Source organism: Mercenaria mercenaria, chromosome 17 (assembly GCF_021730395.1).
Source record: "Mercenaria mercenaria strain notata chromosome 17, MADL_Memer_1, whole genome shotgun sequence".
Classification (NCBI taxonomy): Eukaryota; Metazoa; Mollusca; class Bivalvia; order Venerida; family Veneridae; genus Mercenaria; species Mercenaria mercenaria.
The window spans coordinates 5117402-5140826 of record NC_069377.1 but is presented as its reverse complement, the minus strand read 5'-3'; the positions used below and the strand labels follow the sequence as shown (position 1 = coordinate 5140826).

At 33.6% G+C, this 23425-nt stretch overlaps 1 protein-coding gene across 4 annotated transcripts; it reads left to right on the top strand.

Annotated features, from left to right (window-relative positions):
- Positions 1–18913, top strand: LOC123537141 (elongation of very long chain fatty acids protein 4-like). Of its 4 annotated transcripts, none has more exons than XM_045320716.2 (8): positions 1–115; positions 5853–5941; positions 7935–8125; positions 8685–8765; positions 9382–9553; positions 10431–10558; positions 14100–14261; positions 15041–18913. In XM_045320716.2, exons 2-8 carry the CDS (start codon positions 5872–5874, stop codon positions 15122–15124), a joined length of 888 nt encoding a protein of 295 aa, XP_045176651.2. In that variant the 5' UTR covers positions 1–115; positions 5853–5871; the 3' UTR covers positions 15125–18913. The 4 variants fall into 4 exon arrangements, with proteins under 4 accessions (XP_045176651.2, XP_045176652.2, XP_045176653.2 ...); XM_045320717.2 differs by lacking the exon at positions 14100–14261 and adding an exon at positions 13876–14037; XM_045320718.2 differs by lacking the exon at positions 1–115 and adding an exon at positions 235–337.
- The last annotated feature ends 4512 nt before the right edge of the window (positions 18914–23425 follow it).

Genomic DNA, 23425 nt, shown 5'->3' with positions numbered 1-23425 from the left:
ATGGTTCAACGCACCGGTTCTGTTTATTTGTGTTTTTGTTACCCAGGGAAACACCGGTAATTAGCAAACGGTTCTGTACTTGTTGCCTGGATTCGAGCTATTTATCAAGGAAAAGGTAAGATTCCATTTTTGTTTTAAGATATTCTGTGAATATTGAGCATATTTTGTTGTCTTAGCATTTTTTAAAAATTGATTTCCTGGTTCACTGTTGCTATTTTTGTAACACGTGTGTTTGAGGGGTTTCCTTGGTATGTTAGGGCTTATAGAAATTTGGTTCAGGAAAGAGTTATCTCGTGGTCACTGTTGCACATAATGATAATATGTATTTTATTAAAAGGTATCTTTATTGCATTGTTTATTTCCCGCAACTCAAGCATTTTTATCAGGTTATGGTGTGCTGTTAGGGCCATCATTGCCAGGGCAAAAATTACCATTTATGATTTGTGATGTGTGAAACTGAAAGTGAGTGTTTGTATGTAACCCATATAGGCGATTCACCCGTAATGTTAATCAGAGGATAGTGCAAGATACAGAAGACACTCCAATTCCTAGTTCTTTAGTGTGCCAGGTGTTAAGTACCCAACATGGGACTGACGTATTCCTGTGTTAGTAATTTTTAGATGGAGGAGAGGGGGCTCATATTCACGACCCCTGGTTTCATAGTCAGACAGTGTTACCAATGGACCACTGCGTCCGCTCTGAAAGTGAGTGATTATATGATGCACTTGATTAAAACAGAAGAACATGTTGCAGAACTTTGCAAAGATATATATAATGTGAATATATTATACTACTTGCTGCTATTTCCGCGTTACATCCAGTCTCGCGGTATTTAATTTTTGCAGGAACAACAATTAATGTGCAACACTGCCATGCCTACAAGAAGCAAATCTGACCTACTTAGAAAGCTGATTACATTTCACACCTTACTTTGGAAAAGTATAGGATAATTATTTTTTAAATGCCCACATTGATCATTTGACAAAGTAAAATTGGAAATATATGAATTAATAAGTGGTATGTGTTGCCGAAATATATTTAACGAAATTATCCTGCCACTGTCTTAGATTTGCAATGTAATAATTATTATAATGTCTTACCAGTGAAACTATTTTTAAAAATATGTGGGTTCAATAAATTTTACATTTTCAAAGGAAGTGCTTTACCAAGTTGGATGTTAAATCCCTAGGCAAATGTCAAGGTCATATGCATGTACTGAGTTATTAAGAAATAATAGCAACATAATGTTGTTTTTCTTTCATTTATTCATTCATTGATGATTTCCATAGTATCGCGAAAATAGCACGAAACAGGGTATACATTGATATGCACGAGTTCTGCAGTGGAAATATGGATCACTGTAGGAGCGCAATGTAATTGTGCATAAAAATACATGCACATTTCTTCATACTTACGCTGTATTAGTAAAATACACATCTACCAGCTAGTCAATAGTAGACATTTTTGAAATTTTTCCATGATTATCTCATAGAAAGTATATTACTAGACACTAATGAAACTCCCACTGCACAAACTTCAGCTTTTACTTCAAAACTGATGATGATCTGCTGTTATTTTGAGATAAAAATGAGTAATTAAAAAAAATTTCATCAATTCTTAAAATATTTATTTTAGACTTTATAATAACTTATTATCAAAAGCAGTTTACAATGTTAGAGAAGCCAGCTGCAGTTCTCAATGATTTGAATTTTGTATCACACAATAATTTTAACAGATACAGAATGAAATTAACACAAAAATAGACAGGTCTGCATTATTTGTAATTAGTATAATAAAACAAGAGCTGTCACAGGAGACAGGGCGCTCAACTATTTTGATGCCCGATAGTGAAACTGGGCACATCTGAGGAAGCTGGAGCTGTCACTAGTAGAGTGTTTAATGATTCCAGTAAGAATGAAGATATTGGACAATATCTTGAGTCTGTGTCCAAAGTATTAAGTAATAAGAGAGATAAAGAACATTAAATAGGTATAATTCAAAGCAAAAAGGGGGATAATTCATGAAATATTGGTGCAAGAGTGATTTTTGCACCTTAATTGTGTCATTATGATGTAGGTGATGATGTGGAATAACAACTTCAAGTTTGAATCAAATCCATTTAGTAATAACTAAGATATAGTGAAAATGCAGCAAAATAAAACTGAAAATCTAAGTAAAAGGGGGGCATAATTCATGAAATATTGGTACCAGAGTTATTGACCTTGTGTCATATGATATGAATGATAAGGTGGAACAGCTATTTTAAGTTTGAATCAAATCAATTTAGTAATAACTTAGATAGAGTGAAAGTGTATCAAAACTTTAAACCTGAAATTCGAAGTAAAAATGGGGGATAATTCATGAAATATTGGTGTAAGAGTTATGGACCTTGTGTCATAATTATGATGTGATGGATAATGTTGAATAACTATTTTAAGTTTGAATCAAATCCATTTAGTAATAACTGAGATAAGGGTGAAAATGCTTCAAAACGTTAACCAAAGTGTGGACGCGGAAGGACGCTGGCGCCGGGTCAAGTAGGACAGCGCTCCATACTTCATATAGTCAAGTTAATTAAAAGTAATCCATGTCATCAACAAAAATAGAAATAATTAAGATCTTCCTTCCCCACATGATACTTATTAAATTATTTTGCGATGGGCAATGCTATTTCCATGCTGCATTGCTCAAGACAGAATACAGGTTAGGATTTATCATAAAACTTAATGAAAATGCAGTCTTGTTACACAATGTTCTTTGATAGACATAAAGAACGAACATCCGAGTGATCTGTATGAAAATATTAATGATTGTGTAAAGGACACCTAAATAGAGAAACTGGTTCAGCCATACCAGTCCACATGTTGAGGTGGCAAAACAGTGCTCAGCATCCCGTACAGAACACAGAAAGCTTAAGCAATAACTAAGATCATTTCTGTATCAGTATAAATGGACACAACTGTCTCGAAATATAAATTTATATGCAAGCAGTTAAGTTTTGGTAACAGAAATTGCTATTGAAATCAAAAAAGTTACTCTGCCTTTTTAATATTTTCATGTTAAAGGGGGGTAATTAAGGTTCATAAAATATATTTTTCTAATTGGGATCTTGCTCTCTGTCATTAATATTTTTGTTCCTGAAGTAAATCTGTAAGAGATTACGTTCAAGAAGAGGAAAATGTCATTAAATAATATCTACATGTCTAAATGCGATAGATTACTTGTATAACAAAATAATTTTGGTTTTGGCTAATATTACAATTTTGTTTGAAGCTGATTATTGGATTGGCTGTAAAAAAAACCAATTGATGAATCCATTGTGCCTTCAGTCAAACAAATATGATTTTTTTATGACACAGCTTATATCTGTGTGCCAGTGTATCTTTCTGACATTCACAAATATTAAGAAGTCAAGTATTTTTCACATATGACCATCACTTGTTGAAATACCATTGTAGCTGTAAAATAATGCTCAATTCTTTCATTTATAATCATATATTTTGATCATTGCTAGGTTGTTAAAGGGCAGTAGCTTTTTCACTGCTCTCAAACGGAGTCAGTCCACTGGTGCAAAATAAAAAAATCATAGCTTGCATGCACCTTGACCCCTCCTGATCAGTATGTGTCAGACTTCAATAGTTACTAGCAAATGGGTATAAATTTTAGTCAAAAAATAAAAAAAAGAAGAAAATTTGTTTGTTATACATGTAAGATCAAAATACCTTTCACTCATGAACGCCATCTCTTATATTTTCACTAGTTAGTATGCCACTCGTGAAAATATTGTATGATGTTCACTCATGAAAAATATTTCAGTCTTAACACTAAAACAAGCAAAATTTAATATCCTCTATGTTTTTTCTTTCTGACGCAACTACAAAACCAACAGTGTGGGTCAGCTGAATAATTAATTATTAGTTTCCTCGTATAGAATGTATTCATATAAGTTTAAAGTAGGCAGTTGCCTGAAAATTTTTAAAGGCCCTCTGTAGCTGAATTAATACTGTAGTGTTATTTATGATAAATATTCAAAATAAATACCGACCCATAATGCATTCAACTACCGTATCTAACCAGGATTTTTGCTTATTTAAGTACAAATGGACTTGCCAAGATGTAAATACATAGGGAAGTAAATTTGCGGACATGGAAAACAGTTTAACTGATGTCCATTTTCAAGGACATTATATTGTGCTGAACTTACATTTTTTACCTTAGTGAACTAAGTATTTATAAGGTATAAATATAAGATACTTAATAAGTATCTCTAAGCCATTGACTTTTAATACCTCGGTCATACTATTGATGTCATGATTAATACCATATTATTTAACATAAAGCTGTGATCAATGGATTATTTTTGTGTAAATACCTGGTCATTGTGTGTGCAAACTGTGAAGTTATATGTTCAAACATGCATGATTGTCGGAAAAACATGTTAGTTCAAAATGTTGGTATTTCTGTCAAATAAAATACATTCAATTTATACCTTTTTGACATACTTTTAAATCTGTGTCAAGGAAAACGTTGAATAGGAATATTTTGAGTGCTAAGCAAAAAAAGTAAGTGGACATTCTATTTTTTAGTGTTAATTGGAGTTTTCAATTAATTTATAATAGTATTCTAGCAGATATCTTGTGATCTTTGTATTGTATGAATTTTGTAGAAATGTTATTCTCTATCTTAACAGATCTTATAACAGATATATCCAAAATATATTGAAATTAAGTTTATTGATTTCTGTAAATTTCACAGATAAATGATGAATATAATTTTCACTCAAAAAATTGTAAAGGTTAATGAATGTTATGCTTAGTGAAAAAAGACATTCCATTTACTTTCAGTAGTGTAAATATATCTGTTTCTTTAATGGATTATATTTCTTTTCTTGTGGTCCTTATCATATATATTAATGATATTTTGTGTATTTTTTAGATTAAACTGATTTGAGGTACTAAAGTATTGAAATATGATCAAAAGTTGGAAAAGGTGTCATTTTTCTACATTTATGTTTATATTATAATAGCATGTAAAAAAACTGAAAAAGTTTGTATAATTAAACAAGTCAAAAAGTTAATTATGGTTAAAATGGCTGTCTTCACTGTGATTTTAGCCATGCAGGCAGAGTGATCCCTATGTTGATTTGACAGAAAATTATGCGTTGATTTGTTCTCCGCCTGTGATTATGCGGAGAAATACCTGCAGAGAATATTGGTTGAAACTAGTCTTTACCGTACATGCATTCGCTACTTAAACTATTAGACACTCTCAGATCATTAATATTCAAGGGGACCAATTTTCATGGTTTAAGCAATGCACAAAATTTAAAGGTCCATTACTAAGGGAAAGTGAGTTGGCAATTTTTTTCATAAACAGTGCATAGACTTCTGCAAGACACTAAATAATGAAGATTGGCAGATCAAATTTTACAGAAGGTCTTTGGAACTCAAAGAAATGTATGATTTTGTGTATTATGTTGAAATTTCAATGAATCGACAAAATGACCCCCCAGGTCTTTTTTACTTTCTTCATACTTCATAGAAAAATAATTGTACATATACTGCGACTTATTTCGAATCTCTACATACCAACTTTCATTTTCCAATAAAATGAAATAGTTTCTGTGCTTTTTAAAAGAAATTAAAATGTTCACTTTCCTTAGTATTGGACCTTTAAATTCTATGAACAAGCAAAATTCCCATTCATTTTATACTCAGAACTTGAAATCCATGAATTCATATCCCCACGAATCAGCCTGATTTTGACCTAAACTGTGAAATTTTGTTGAAATAAACTAATTTCACAGGATGCGTTTCAACAAAAACTACCAATTTCTCATTGAATATTTTCAGGGACTAGACAGACAGTGCAATGATGGAGTTGATAGTGGACAAATACAACCACTTCAATGAGTTCTACACGTGGGCTCTCTCTGTCTCAGGTTTGTATATTATATGTACCATTATATTATGATTGTTGCTGGCGGCAAGTGATTCTGTCTTTGTAGTCTGCAGTCTGATCATGGTCTGCACTTTTCGCCGTTCAGTCAGTATCTTTCTGTTAGCACCCCTTTCAACAGTTAATGGTACTGTCCAAATTGAAAGATGGACAACTTCATTATAGAAATTTTGCAGGGTAAGGATTAATAGAGAGGTTGTGATTTCATACCTCAAAGTTAGGGAATTCGTTTATGTAAGATTTCCAGCTTCATATGGGAATGCACAAGATTTCTCTCTTTTCTGTAAAAGCACATATTTTCGCTGGATCAAAATTTCACGAATTTGAAATTTTGAGAATTAATGTTCGCGAGGTTTAATAAAATGATATCCTACTTTAATTTGAATTGTACTAATGGTTAATATTTACACAAGGATTAATTTTCGCAAGATGTTGGGCCTGGCGAATATACGAAAATTTAACCCTCGCGAAAATTTCTGCTTTTACAGTATATCAGGAAGTGTCTGAGGTGCAAATTTCAGAATGTTGCATACTATTTACACATTCATTTATGCTTGTAAAACCAGAATTTGAAATTTCAAGCATGAAGATTTACCAGTTGAACCATTCAGTAAAATATCTTACAGTCTGGTGTAAATTTCTGACAAACATTTGCTATTATATATAGGGATTTACTACACATACTTGTACAAGTATCAAATTGCAATCTCTATATTGTATACAGATGTAATTGCACTTACAAGGAAGGTGTCACATATTTCATGGTGTTGTTACTTTGTATTCAATTCTTTCAGATTATAAATGGCTATGATAAGATCTTAAACTTGACTGTCATAGTGTTATTGCAAGCTACATCAACTTTATTTCCATCTTAAATGTATAGAAATATTAGATAATTATGTTAAATTACAGTTTCCAAAATAACAAGAAAGAGACTTAAAAGCTTTCACATATACTGTGAAATCATTAATATTCGTGGGGAACTAATTTTCGTGGTTGAGCCAATCCACGAATTAATCCCAACGAACAAGTAAAATTCCCATTCATTTTATGTTTAAAAGTTAAAATCCTCGAATTCATATCCCCACGAAATTGCCGTTTTGTCCAGAACCACGAAATTTTATGCCCACGAAATTAAATGATTTTACAGTATATTTATTATCATCAGTGCATGATGATCATGCAATAAATACACTTGAAAACCTAATAATTCAGTTAATCTTACCCTGCTAAATTACTAAAATGAACTGGTCTATCATTCAATTTGGGCAGTACCATTTATTGTTCCAGTGGGTGTTCACTGAAAATTTTCTGACTGAATACACCCATGCAGGCTGATCTTGGTCTGCACTGGTCGTAAAGGCAGAATCATTTGCCATCAGCAGGCTAAAAGTTAATTAAAGCCCCAACAGGAGTATATAAACCACCAGATGGTGCTGGACTGACTTTTTATATATTACTTTTTAAATAAATCAATATATAGTGCTATAATAGTGGCCATGCAGCAAAATGAACTATGTGAGTAACGAGTATCGGATATTGTCGCCTCGAGTGGGTCTGTTGTTACAGTAGTTTAAGATCATCATACATTTAATGATTGACCATTATGATTTGTATTTAAATACTTTTATCTCAGGAAATTGTTTCAGTACATAATATGTATCATATATATATCATGTATAATACTATCTCTAATTAAAAACACAAGATTAATTTGAGATGTTCATATCGTAGCATTAAAGGGACCGTATCTATATAAGTATATAGAAATATACCTTAAAATTCATCAATATTAATGAAATAAAAATGATAGTTTTATCAATTTTGACTGATGTTTTTATGTCTTAATAACAGCAAAATGTTCCACACACACATTAAGAAAAATGGGTCTAGCATTCCTTTAAGTATTTGTACAAAATACAAAAGTATCTGAAATTCCTTGAATTATATTTTTGATTATAACTTCTATATTTCAGACAAAAGAGTTGAGAACTGGTTGCTCATGCAAGGGTATGCTCCGACACTCATCATTACTGCAATATACGTCATCTTTGTCACCTGGATCGGACCTAAGTTCATGGAAAACCGAGAACCATTTAGACTCAAGTGGCCAATAGTTATATATAACTTTATATGTATAGCCATCAATTTTCATATATGTTCAGAGGTGAGTACATACACACGTTTTTAAGTAACATAAGTTTTTGGACTAAGTCAAAATTTCTTTGTCAGTCAGTACAACTACAAGAAGAGCCGAATCATTAATTAATCATGACAAAAAATTGGATAGATATGTCTGAAATATAATGAACAAGCTGAAATTTTCGATTTGGGACAATAACATTATTCAAGGAATTTTGAACACAATTCTGAAGAAATTTGAACACAAGTCTGAACAAATTTTAGTCCTCATTTGCCGTTAAGCTAGAACCAATTTCATATGCACATAAAGTGTTAAGAGAGGCAGTTTCATTAGACTCAGCTTGTCAGTGATGAAAAGTTCTGTCTACGATCACATCTTTAGAGCCTGAGTTAAATTTAAAACATAGATGTAAATCAACATTTTGACCCAGCAACTGCATTAAATGACGTCACAAATGGATCACACACCTGATGAAATTAATGATTTAATATGGAAAAGTATTAATGTTTAAAGTTCTGTTATAATTTAATAGAATTAAAAGATGTATATATACCAGTAATAAAAGTATTTGTACATTTTTCAGCTTCTCTACAACACGACGATGGTTGGGTACAATTACTCCTGCCAGACTGTTGACTATTCTGATAACCCATATGAAGTTAGAGTGAGTGCTTATAACTGTTAAACCATAACTATTCATGGGGGACTAATCATGTAGCTAACATCTTAGTTGTTGCATCGTTAAATGCAGAATATATTGTATCCGATATGGAAATATATTGTTGGATTGTCTGTTGCAGAATATATCATATCCGATATAGTATTATACAATGTATTGTTGGATTGGCCGATGCAAAATATATAGTATCTGATATGGAAATATATTGTTGGATTGTCATCTGATATAAATGCAAATTGCTGATTGAAAGAAAATAAAAACCGATATGGAATGATCTTTTTAAGCATATTGTATAAATTGTTTCACTTTTTAAATAATTATTTTCAAATTAATATATATGAGCCGTGCCATGGGAAAACCAACATAGTGGGTTTGCGACCAGCATGGATCCAGACCAGCCTGCGCATCCGCGCAGTCTGGTCAGGACTCCATGCTGTTCGCTTAACAGCTATTGGAATTGCAAATAGGCTTTAGCGAACAGCATGGATCCTGACCAGACTGCGCGGATGCGCAGGCTGGTCTGGATCCATGCTGGTCGCATACCCACTATGTTGGTTTTCCCATGGCATGGCTCATATTTGTTGTCCTCTTCTCATTTCAGATAGCCAAGGCTTTATGGTGGTTTTATTTCTCAAAATGTGTAGAAATGTTGGACACAGTGTTTTTTGTTTTACGTAAAAAGAACAATCAAGTTAGCTTTTTGCACGTGTATCACCATGCTACAATGTTCCCTATCTGGTGGATGGGAGTTAAATGGGTCGCTGGTGGACAGTGTGAGTATAATTGATAGTTGAAATAAAACTTTACTTTCAAGATTTAATGACGCATGTCATCTACAGATGTTTGAATACTGATATATGGCAAACCATTTACAATGTAATGACCAATTCTAGCTTTAACAGGGAAGAAAATGTGTGTTAACAGAGAGATTCTCGCCTCGCGTGTTGTTAAAACACCTTTTTATATTTGGGCGGTCCGTTGTGAAGTGTAAACACATTATACGGCCCCAATACGGATAATTAAAAAAAAAATGACGTCAATGTGAAAAAACAATGCAAACATTCCTGCACATTTCATGGAAATTTAATGACGTTGTGGGATAATTTATTGTTCTTTTACACGTTTTATACTAGAACAGTGTTCGCTCTTTTCGTGTTGTAACGTCTTAAGAATCCCTCGGGAAACGTTGGTACCCTGGCCCCCACAGGCTCGGGCACCAACCAATCCCTCAGGATTCTGCAGATGTTATAACACACAGAAAAACATGCGTTATCCCTACCTTAGAAGCAGATTTGGTAGGAAAATAGTCAAAGTTGACATTGTTTTGTGTATTATATTCAGATAAAGAGGTGATTTATCTCAGTTAACTATGTAAAGTGACAAGATAAGAAATTACAATCTGAAAATTTGGCAGCTAGAACCTTGTTTTTATATACAGAATGGATGAAATGATGCTTTTATGTACAGACTCTAGGCAAATGTGAAATCCTTAGATTTAAGGTATTACCAGTGGTCTTCCATTGGGCAGTTGGGCAGTTCCTATTAAATTCTGTTTTGCTGTTTTTATACTACTTGCTAATTATAGACATTATATTTTATTTTATTGATTTTACATTTTAGTGAAAATGAATCATTTTTCATTTTTTTCAGCATTTTTTGGTGCCATGGTCAATTCTTTTATCCATGTCATTATGTACACATATTATGGCATTGCGGCGCTCGGACCTCAATACCAGAAATACCTCTGGTGGAAACGATATTTGACAATTATTCAACTCGTAAGTAAAGCATATTTCCATTTAGAACACAATTTTAAAAGAGGCAAACTTGAAGCCTGTGCTCCCCTTGCCTTCTATTTCTATCTGTAAAATAAAAGAAGCAGAAAGTTCAGAAAACTAGAGCTAATTGCCCTGATAGATGTTGTACAAGTGAATACCGTAAAAGCACTTATTTTCGCTAGGTCAAAATGTTGCAAATTTGAAATTTTGTGTATGTTGGCAATGTTTAATTTTTGTGAAATTGCAAAAATGGTATCCTACTTCAATTTGAATTATACTAAAGGTGAATATTTCCCCAATGATTTATTTTTGTGAGGTGTAGGACCTCATGAATATATTGAAAATTAAACCCTCACGAAAATTTCTGCTTTAAGGTAATTGTGGGTCACAAAATTTTACAAAACACTGGAGGGACCAGTAGACTTTTTGCATGCAGAAGTGTTTGCATTTATATGATTATATCCAAATGTGATCGAAAATATTGTTTAGCATTTATGGATGATTGGATAATTATTGGATAACATTTAGTGAAGATGGCACTTTCTATTCAATTCAATTCAGTTCATTTATGTCTCTGAAATATTGATCCAAACTTATGATTAATTCAGTCCTGTCTGTTAATATTTGTCAGTGTATGAGCACAGACAGCTGAAATTAATTTTTAGTGCTTTCTTTATAGATATACTTGCAAAGTAATTCCATAAGCTCAGTATACTATATGCCTTCATATTTCATATTAGGAGTGCATTTTGATAAAAGTATTAAAAGAGCTAGGAAATAGAAAAAAAATGAATGTTACCATTTGTATGCATTTATCATGAAAAGTTGGAGTTAAAAGTTTTTTTTACAACAGTCAAATTTAAAAACAATCTAGTGTGTCAGGAATTGAATGTTCAGTATTTATTGTTTTAAAATTTAAGATAGTGGACTTGAACTGACAATAAAATATATCCATTTCAATACAAAGTATCTGTATGCTGTTACGGCATTCTGTGGTGTGAATAGAAAGCAAGGTGTATGTATGAACATCAGAATTATGCTGAAACATTATACAAGAATGCGGAATCCCACAAAAATTACCAACTGCCTGCTATTACAGGTCCGCTACCTTAACCATTTATAGTCAGCATTATTTATACTTTACATTTATGTGTATTTTTTAGTTTAATTGATTTCTGTCTTTTAATTTATGATTTTCAGCATGAAAATCCAGTGTTGTTTAGCATGCAATTTTCTAGATATTTTCATTGTAACAGGCAGCCATCATTATACTTTATGACATTTATTATCCAGTTGGAAGTTGTAGCTATGGTTGCTATACAGTTATATCTGTAATGCTTTGCTTTTTACACACAAAAAAAAAACATGGGTGCGGCGTAAACAGACCTATCTAATGCTTTCTTGTAACAAAACATTTTATATTTCAGAGTTGAAACAGCCCTGTATACTAAGAAGTAAAACACTTAACAAAACTTATTATCAGTCAATAACCACTTATTACATACTCACTTATCATGTTTCTTAACCCATATCATGCTAGACACGATTGATTCTGCCTTTGCGATCAGTGTAGATCATGATCAGCCTGCACATCCATGCAGTCTGATCATGACCTACACTGTTTACCATTCATTCAGTATCCTTTTGGTCTGCACCCCACTTATGGTACTGTCCAAATTAAAAGATGGACAAGTTCATAATAGAAATTTAGCAGGGTAAGGGTTAAGTTTCAATGAAACCTGAGAAGTCATTATTTTTACCACATTGACATGAAATTTCATGTTTGTTTGACATCATTTCTTTGTGTTCTTGCGCTAAAAATTTGATATTTTTAATTTCACCCTGTTAACATTTTCAAGGGTTATCAATATGTAAATGAGTATGTAATAAAGTGTTTTTAATAATGCTTTGAGATTTTTTAACTAACTATATCGTGGATAAATGTCACCTTCATATAGTTGCATAGTATCTCGGCTTCAGAACTTGCGCACGTTTATTGATACAAATCTAATAAGTTCTAAATATAGCTTCTGCTAATGATTCAGATATTTTTATCATCAGGCAGAAAAGACAGTATAGTACCAAGTTTCAAGCACTTTTACACAGACATGCTATTATTCTAGAAAAATGTTCAAATACATTGGAGCTTTCCTTTTATGTCACATTTGGTAGACATAATAATAGCACAAAATTATACTTAGTCAAAATGTTGTTAGTGTAAACTATAGTTATCTTCTGATCAGTATTTAAGAAGTCACTCTGTTTTGCTTGCCAAATATCCACCCGTTTGCTTGCCAAATGTCCACCCTGTTTGCTTATCAAAAGTCAACAGTGTTTTCCTGTCTCTGAGAAACTCTTTTTACTTGACAGAAGTTCATGCTATTAATTTGTCAGAAACCCAACCTGTTAATTTGTCAGAAACCCAACCTGTTAATACTTGTCAGAAGTACACCCTGTTAACTTATCAAGGTTACCAAAGCCGCCCCTGATTGCTTGTCAAATATCAGTCCTGTTTTCTTGCCTTGTCTCTAACTTTTCAAAAACCCACCCTGTTTGCTTGTCAAAATGCCACACTGTTTTTTTTACCAAAAGCCATCCCTGTTAATTTGCCAAAAGCCAAACCTGTTTACTTGCTAAAAGCCCACCCTGTTTACTTGCCAAAAATCCACCCTGTTTACTTGCCAAAAGCCCACCCTGTTTACTTGCCAAAAGACCACCTTGATTACTTGCCAAAACTCCACCCTGTTTACTTGCCAAAAGCCCACCCTGTTATCTGCCAAATGACCACCCTGTTTACTTGCCAAAAGCCAACCCTGTTTACTAGTCAAAAGCTCCACCAGTTTTACTAGTCAAAAGCTCACCCTTCTTACTTCCAAAAGTCCTCCCTCTTTAATTGCCAAATGACCACCATGCTTTACTTAACAAAGGCCCTCTCTGTTTACTTGTCAAAATTTCATCCTGTTTACTTGTCAAAAGTCAACTCCACTGAACAACCAGCTAAGAGACTATGGGATTGACTATATTTGCCAGAAACCGATAATTAGATAAAAAGTAATGATAATCCATGGAAAAAATAAACTTCAGTTTGTAAAATATTTTGTGTGGTGAAACACTAACGTTTCTGCTGTTCAAGTAAATATTGTTTTAAAATTGTTGTGTTCTGTTGTTGCTCCCATTTTATATAATGTCAGATGTGCACTACTTATTGTGTAAAGTAAATTCCTATCCTCGATTTGCACTTCAATATAAATACAGCACTGACTGATTCGAAGTTTTGTTAAGTGTAATAATGTAAGAATGTTTGTTTTTGTCCACAGATTCAGTTTTTTGCTGGTATGGTGTATGGTCTTCAGGGCATTATAGTAGAATGTGATTACCCGAGGTGGATGTTGTGGACGTCCCTTATATATGGTGTGACGATTATCACTCTATTCTTAAACTTCTATATTCAAGCGTATATAAAGAAACCGAGTACTAAGGTAATACGATCGGATATTTTTACATTACCGCTACATTGTGTTGTTTTTTTGGCTATTTTTAGATTCAGTTCAACATTGGAATCATTCACGCAGTTCAGTCCCTTGTGTTGCGATGCGAGTTTCCACTATGGATGCAATATGCTGTGGTTCTTTACGCATCCTCCATACTCGCCCTCTTTCTCAACTTCTATTTTCAAGCATATATCAAATCACACAGACGAAAGGTATACTTCTTTCATTGAGCCGTAATATTTTTGATATTCTTTTTATCTTTTTGTTCGTTTTTTATTTGCCTTTTTGTTTGTTTTTTATTTGCTTTTCTTACAAACTTAAACAGGCTTGAGAAATAATTTAATTTTATTGGCATTTAGTTATGCAGTTTGGGCAAAAATTTTGCGTGGACTTGAATTTATGGATTTCTAATTCTAAATATAGAATGCATGTAAAGTTTATTCGTTCTTTGGGGTTAGAGGAAACAATGCAATCTGTGAAATATGGTCCACCAAGAATTCTTAAAGATTTCACTGTTTATGCTCTAATAAAAGTAAAGAAAGTAAGAAATTGCTCAGTCACAGATGGTCTGAAAGTTTATTGTATCCTTTTAATAGTCATATTTTGATATAAGGAGTTTTAATTTCCTTATTTTGACAAAAAGTTTTAATTTCATGGTTTTTGACATAAAAAGCTTTAATGTCCTAGTTTCTCTAAAGCAACAATTTTGTTGGTACCAAGAAATCCATGGAAACAGTCACGCTTGAATAAGATAACACAGTAGACCAACAACCTTGTAAATAAAATTCAGCAAATTGCTTAAAGATGTATATGGAATCAAAATTCTACCTTGCCAACACATTATAATTCAACATCTCCAGAAAAAAAAAAAAAACATATGATAGTTCCGTTTTACGGTATTTCAAACTAGCTTATTTTTCATCTTTGACAAAATTTTTGTATACTGTTTATTGGTTAGTTTTAATATTTCATTTTCTTATGTGATTTACAGGCCAAGGAAGTGGAAGGAAAGAATAATGGACAGGTTGCAAATGGTGTTTCAAATGGACATACAGAAAGTAAAAAGACGAAATGAATACCTCAAACCCATTCAGATTTTATCAGTAAACATGACAACACTAGGGCTCAATACTCATCTATATGCCTGTGGAATAAAGTCGGGTCTTTCTTGCTGTGAAATCTAAAGGCAAAACTTTTAGATTATAATGAAAGACAAACATTTGAAAATATTGTGTCAAATCATTGTAGCAGTAAGGTTTGTGTTCTTGTTAAAGTTTTGCAGATTTTCTTCTGAAGAAACCTGTTTTTATTATGTAAACATTCTAGAAAATCTTAATCAGATTGATGAAAATGTAAAGTAATTATCTGTAGTAAATCTGTTCTATGTATAATGTACCGTACATTCCAGCATATAATGCATTTGAACATGTGTACCACCTTCAAATCATGAGTGCGTATTATATATAAGTGCGCATAATATATGGGGAAATATGGTATGATTTGTATACTTGCAATAATTACTGATAATCCGATTTTAGTGCCTGTCATGTTGAAAACTTACTGTCATGATCTCAAAAGTTTCTTTTCTTTGGTAGAGATCTGTAAGTGCCATCATTTGAATGCTGCTTCCTTATTATTAATGAATTTGGATTAATTGAGCCGTGGCATGAGAAAACCAACAGTGGGTTTGCGACCAGCATGGATCCAGACCAGCCTGCGCATCCGCGCAGTCTGGTCAGGATCCATGCTGTTCGCTTTCAAAGCCTATTGGATTTAGAGAAACTGTTAGCGAACAGCATGGATCCTGATCAGACTGCGGGGATGCGCAGGCTGGTCTGGATCCATGCTGGTCGCAAACCCACTATGTTGGTTTTCTCATGCCACGGCTCAATTGATTTAAAAAATTTGGTTCTGAGAATGAGTAATTTGAGTTTCGAAATCCAGTACTACCTGCAACGTAATTTTTCTTCAGGTCTTTAATTACTGTTTGATCAAAACAGGTTTTGTTTCTATTTTGTATGTTGTTGTTTTTTTTGTAAGACAATTTCTTTTGTGAGACAGACAATTTTTCTTCTGTGAAACAATTTCTTCTGTTAGACAGATATGCAATGGTTGATCGGCAATACCATAGGTTAGATATACATGAGTGAACGGGCTGGATGTTTCTGAATTTTACTTTCATTTGCTCAAGATCTGAATTTACAGTTTGTTAATGAAAAAATGAATTACATTTGTTGCTGTCTTCTTTGTGTAATTAGAATAACAAAGAAAAATTGGCACAGTGTTAGATACATAATGATAAAAGTCAATACATTTTTGTTGCAGGATTTTAATAGAAAACTTACTGAAAAAAAGTATGATATTATAATCTTGTAATGTTTCATCATTTCATTGTATTCATTTTTATTCACCGGTTACATGTATTCCTCAATATGCATTATCAAACACAAGGGTATATTTCTATTTGAGTGTTGTTGTTGTTGTTGTTGGAAGTGCTTGGACATTATTCACTTTCCATTGAATTTATCTAGAATCATGTTCATTTCATAAATGTGAAGTTTGAATATAAGTCATTTTAACATATTTTTGACATTTCAACATATTTTTGACATATTTGTTGTATATTTTTAAGAGTTTTTGATACTGCAAAGTGATATTTTTCATTGTATGTTTTATTAAATGGAGCTGCATTATTTATAGAATTAAACTGTTTAATTTATCTTTGATAAGCACTTTATTATATTATGTGTTGTTGTTTGAAAATTTCATTTTTATAAAGTTTCACACATGATTACCATTTAATTTGAGTTGTAGATTTGTGTACCTTGCACAAAACCATTTTCTTACATAAAATAAAACTTAAATTAAGACAGAGAAAACAAATCATGCAGACCATATACGGTACTGCTGTATTCACTGTGCAGAACATGTTCCAAGACTGTTCCAGAACAATTGTCAGTCAAATGCTATAGAATAGGAACATAGAATGTTCAAATTGACATACTTAAAGCAGTCCTGCCGCATTGGTTTCATCATAAAATGAAAATCGTGCCTGCACTACTTTTTCAGTGAGCACAGCAGGAAACGTGTTCTTGATATTGTTCCAAGGTGTTTTGATCCTGTTCTGTCCATTCTACATGTCTTGCACAGTGAATGAAGCAAGCCTTATATTGGGAAGCAGTCAGTTTTTATCCAAGACAGAAGTTTTTACATTAAATTAATATTATAATGCATGGGAAAAGGACTTGTATCCTGTATTTTACATTGTTCTATCTAATTTTCATATAAAGTTTGCATTTATTGAAAACCCCGGTAACCATTGTTATTGGCTCTTACCAGTATTGTAGAATAGAATCTTTTGTATTAAGTTCTCTTCATTTATTTATTTTGAAGATATTATAATAGTGGTTAGCAGTTTGATACTTTATTCGGCATTTTTACAAAGCATAAAATCAAATCTTAGTTTTATATACAAGGCCTTATTTCAGTAGAATATACCGTAGATACCCATGTATAATGCACACCTGTGTATAATACGCACCCCTGGTTAATGCAACAAAATGTTAAAAGTCATAATGCTTGTTTTAGACTTGAGACATAGAAAATCCAAAATATTCAGTAGCCTGTATTTCTAAGAATAATTTCTAGACTTGATATTAACCTAATAGATCTATAAAGTTCTCTGATTATGAGTTACTTGCCCCTTTCCTCTCTGTGGGTTTGTGCTTTGCCAAGTTCGGCCTGTGAGTAAGCCATACAGTTATCTTATACAAAATCAGCAGTTCTACCCAGGTGGCTGCGTGTGATTGAAATCATGGCCCCGACAGGCAGATAGGGGTCTTTCTACACCTTTAGAGGAGGAAAGATGCTATGTATCTGACTTGTGTTAGTTACTTTGAATATGTTCCTTTTATATACTGTTTTGTGGAGTAGTCAGATTCATTATCATCTAAAGTCTTGTTTTTGATGAAAAGTCTTTCTCATGTTAATTTTACTTGCTAAATTCTTTTTAGAATAGAAAAACCAGTGACTATGTAATATACAGTTGATGAATAGAATATGCAATATAAAATTATCGAGTTTCCCAAATTTTATATTGTTTTTGATATTTTTTTTACTTCTTTGATCTTAGATTTTTATGTCTGTTTAAATTATTTTGATACAACTTATGTATTGTTATGTTATTTGATATATTATTTAATGAAAATGATCAGTTTAATTTCTAATCTTATTTTTACATTCTTTTGTGATGACTTTGTGTAAATAAAGACTGATTTTCTTATCATTTTTGTAGCAATCTCTTGTTTTTACCCAATGAAATCCATCCTACATGACATTTACTGATGTTTTTATCAAGCTTTCCAAAGCTGTTTTACTTCAGTGACATGCCAGAATAAAGTTCAAAGAATGATTATCCCATAAACTTCTTTCATTTTTGACCTACTTAAAACAGTTTTATCTCAGAGTGTCATGTAAATTACATTAATTTTCTCATAACTACATTGTACATTTCATTGATAGTAACACATTTTGTTACAACATATAACCAGTTACACAAATGAGCCGTGCCATGAGAAAACCAACATAGTGGGTTTGCGACCAGCATGGATCCAGACCAGCCTGCGCATCCGTGCAGTCTGGTCAGGCTCCATGCTATTCGCTAACAGTTTCTCCAATTCCAATAGGCTTTAAAAGCGAACAGCATGGAGCCTGACCAGACTGCGCGGATGCGCAGGCTGGTCTGGATCCATGCTGGTCGCAAACCCACTATGTTGGTTTTCTCATGGCACGGCTCAAATACATAATTCATACACCCCTGCATTAAGATACTGTGATAACAAAATTGATTTGTATAGACCCCCTTTAGAAAGAGGGTATATTGTTTCGCTCATTGTCAATCTGTTCATTTGGTCAGTTGGTAGATCTTTTAGTTTCCAACCAATTAATAGAGTGTTTGGTCACACAATGATCAAACTGTATAGGATGATTGCCAGTGGCCAATAGATGACCACTAACATTTTGGAGGTCAAAGGTCAAGGTCACAGAGACCATGTAGACTCTTAAACTGTTTCCACTAAACAGTTAAAGAATGCTTTGGCCCACTGTCTTCAAACTTCCTAGTATGATTGTCTGTGGTCGGTAAGTGACCAAAATTGTTTTGTAGGTCAAAGGTCAAAGTGACATTGACTTAAAGTGTTTGACTAATAACTTTCCAGACTAATTGCCTATGGTCAACAGATGACTCTCACTGTTTTGTGAATCAATAGGTCAAAAGTCTCAGTGACCTTGAAACTGGAAAGAACATCCGCTCAATATTTGAACTACTTTTGGTTTTTCAAATTTCAATAGAATGATTACTTGCTTGCTTGCTTTTGAGGTCGTTTGGGCAAAGGTCAAGGTTAAAACATACAAAATGACATACCCAGTAGCCTCTGACAGGCCATTATAGGCAGTAAATGTGTTTTACAGATAGCGCTTGTCTTTTCTCATGTTTCTTTCAATTTATTATTAAGTCAGTAGACATTTCAAATGTTTTTACAAACATACAAATCAATATTTTATAACAGGTGATATATATATATATATAGAGAGAGAGAGAGAGAGAGATAAAAATATGTATTACAAAAGCCAGTGAAATATAAAACTTGAAGTGATGTGTATAAAGATACGAGAAATACATGCATGTTATAGCATAAAATTGTTTTGTTAACTTAAATTTGACACCAGACTACATTGTCTATGATGGTATGATTGACTTAGTGTGTGTTCTTGTTCTTTAGAATTTCTTGTTTCAGGAGTTATTTTGCTCAAGTTTGATAGAAGTTTGTATTTTTTCTTTGTAATATAAATGAGCTGCACCATGAGAAAACCAACATAATGGCTTTGCGACCAGCATGGATCCAGACCAGCCTGCGCAGTCTGGTCAGGATCCATGCTGTTCGCTTTCAAAGTCTACTGCAATTAAAGAAACCATTAGCGAACAGCATGGATCCTGACTGCATGGATGCGCAGGCTGGTCTGGATCCATGCTAGTCGCAAAGCCACTATGTTGGTTTTCTCATGGCGTGGCTCAAATGTATGTGATCTTTTAGTATTCTACTGGTTTTTCACTGCCTGTCCATCTGTCATTCTCTTGCACTAGATTAGATCCTGTGACTTTAAAAGTGCAGGTTTCTTTTCATAAAACCTAGTACACAAGACAGTTAGTATTATAATTATATTCCAAAAATATGACAATAAGTGGTACAAGAAATCTTTTTCATGAAACTTGATACATAGACAGAAGGCATTACTAGTATGTTATTTGATATTCTCCGTTTGTTCATCTTTTCATCTGCCTGCCCTTCTGTCAGTCTCAAATGTTTGATTCTGCCATAAGTTCAGAAGCACAATTGATTTTTCATGAAGGATGGGATAAAGATAGAAAACACTATGGAGAATTTGCATCGTATTCTGTTCAGTAATGTGTGATGTTCATTGTTATGTAGATTTTATAGAGACTATAATCCAACCCTATTTACATGATATTCTGATAACATTACAGTCACTCTGTTTAAAATAAAAATATACAAATTGAATAATCTTTTCTTCTTTATTTTTACAATCTGATATATGGATATAATCATCCCTCGTCTTAGTAGTTAAGCTTCCAAAGAAGTTTCTTAGAACTCCAGCAAGTAGTTGGGGCAAAAAGCAGGAACAAGATATGCACATCTCCAGTTTGGAGTGAAGCTTCCTTTTAAGTTTTGCTGAATATCAGTCAGGGGTTGCTGATGTTTGTTTGTTTGTTTTGGGTTTAACACTGTTTTTCAACAGCCAGTGTTCCAGGATTCTGTACCAGTACAAACTTTTTCTCTGCAAGTAACTGCTAACTTCTCCACATGAATCAGAGTTGGAGGACGAATGATTTCAGACACAATGTCTTTATCAAATCGTCACAGAGAACATACAGCCCCCCGCCCCACTCCACCAAGGATTGAACTTCCGACCACGCAATCTGTAGATTGGCACTCACCTTATTGAGCTAAGCGGGTGGGTAAAGGGGTTGCTGAGGAATACCACTGACAAGGATGGCGCTATAGTTAACTAATAATCAAAAGGCAGTAACTCAATGAACTAGCTGTAACACGAAGACAGCATGTGCATCCTTTCTTGAGAATGGAGCTTCCTATGAATTTTCGTTAAGGTATAGGCCAGTGGTTACTAAGAAATACTTTAGACAAGGATAGAGCTTTCGTAAATGTGGTGGAAGACCTTGGAGGATTGATGACGTTCGATACTAAGACAATATCAAACAGTTGCCATGTTTTCTGACAAAACATAATAATTTGTACAACTTAAAAAGTCACTCTAGAAACATTTGTGTAAAATTTAAAATTTGGCCTTCTGTTTCTGACAAGACTTGTTTCCAATATATACAGATAGTGAAAAATGACCACACCCTCTGGTGGCCATTTGAAAAATCTTGATAGAGGGTCAATCTGGGACTACTTGTATGAAATCAGACCAGCAGTTTCATACAGGAAAAGTTTCCAATATATACACAAAGGGAGAAGTGACCACACCTCTTGGCAGCCATGGTTTTAGAGGAATCAACATAATTTGAACAATCTTGGAATAGATTATATCCAAGGATCATTTGTGTGAAATAATTTTAAAATCAGGCCAGTGGTTTCACACCAGGATTTTTTTCCATTTTATAGTGATAGTGACAGCGCCCACTGGTGGTCATTGTTTCAAATGTATTGGAATAATTTGAACAAGCGTGGTAGAGGGTCACACAAGGACCATTTGAGTGAAATTATTTCAAATCTGACTAGCAGTTTAGGTGAGGCCGTTCGAAGATTTTTCTATATTTAACTCTGGCCACCCGTGTGCAACCAAGTCGAACAGTTTGAACAAATTTGTAAGAAGACCAAGACAAAGTAAACTGAAGTTTCATCCACTTCCACCACATGGTCGAGAGTGAAACCTATGAATTTTCACTGAATTTCAGCCAGTGGTTAATGAGAAATACTCCATAGATGTCACTGTAGTTTACCGATTAATCGAAGGGCAATAACTCAGTGAAGTCATCTGACCTGAATGTGAAAATAGTATGCCCATCTCCTATTTGGGAGTGAAGCTTTTTATGAAGTTTCCCTGAAATCCAGGAAGTGCTTGCTAAGGAAAACTGGACAATAACTGGGGCTATATAGTATACTTATGTTGAATGATCAAAGGGCAATAACTCAATGGAAACTCATCTAACCAAAAGGCCATATACCAATAACAGAAATTGTTCTTTGTTTCATATAAAATTCAGCTACTTCAGAACAATTTTGTTACAGTTTCTAGATTTTCACTCCGTCGTAGACGAGCAAATGCGCGAAAAATGGAAAAATTAGGATCTATTTATTAGGGACTTCTTTAGACTACACCACGGAAGCACATTTTTGACCGAATAACTGCATTATAACAAAAACATGCAGACAATTTGCACATCTTCTCTTTCAAGTAAAGGTCCCTATGAAGTCTGAATGAATTCCAGCAAGTAGTTGCTGAGGAATACTGCGGACAAGAAATAATGCTATAGTATACAAATGTTGAATAATCAAAGGGCAATACCTCACTGAAAAATCATTGAGTCAGAACATGATGAAAGTCTGCCCATCTATTTCTTGGATGTGAAGCTTCCTATGAAGTTTCATTAATTCAAGCAAGTGGTTGCTGGGGAATATTCTAGACAAGAGATGGTTCTTTAGTATACTAATGTTGAATATTAAAAGGGCAATAACTCAGTGAACTAGATGCCCACAGGCAACATGTCGAGCCCGCCAGCTGTCAAAAGGACTGACAGTTATGATACTATTAAAAGAATGCTTTCGAGTGGAATCCTATGAAATTTGTCAAATGTCAACACCGATGCCGATGAGAGTACAATAGCCCTCCTTATAATTCAAACAGTTAAGCTATAAATGGCATTTCTGAAATTGTCCAACTGTATTAAAGCCATATTTGACCTTTAAACTCGAAGTGTGACCTCAACCTTTAAGATATTGACATGGGTGTTGCATGCAACACGCTGTCTCATGGTGGTGAACAATTGTGCCAAGTTATTTTAAAATCCCACAATCAATGACAAACTTATACCCTATTTTTGACTCCAAGTGTTACCTTGACCTTTGGGACATTAACGCGGTTGTTGCAAGTCACACACAGTCTAATGGTGGTGAACAACTGTGCCAGTTTATTTTAAATCCCACAATCAATGACAAAGTTATTGTCCGGACAAGGTCAATTATTGCCATATTTGACCTTTAAACTCCAAGTGTGACCTTGACCTTTAAGATACTGACGCCGATGTTGCACGTGACACACCACCTCATGGTGGTAA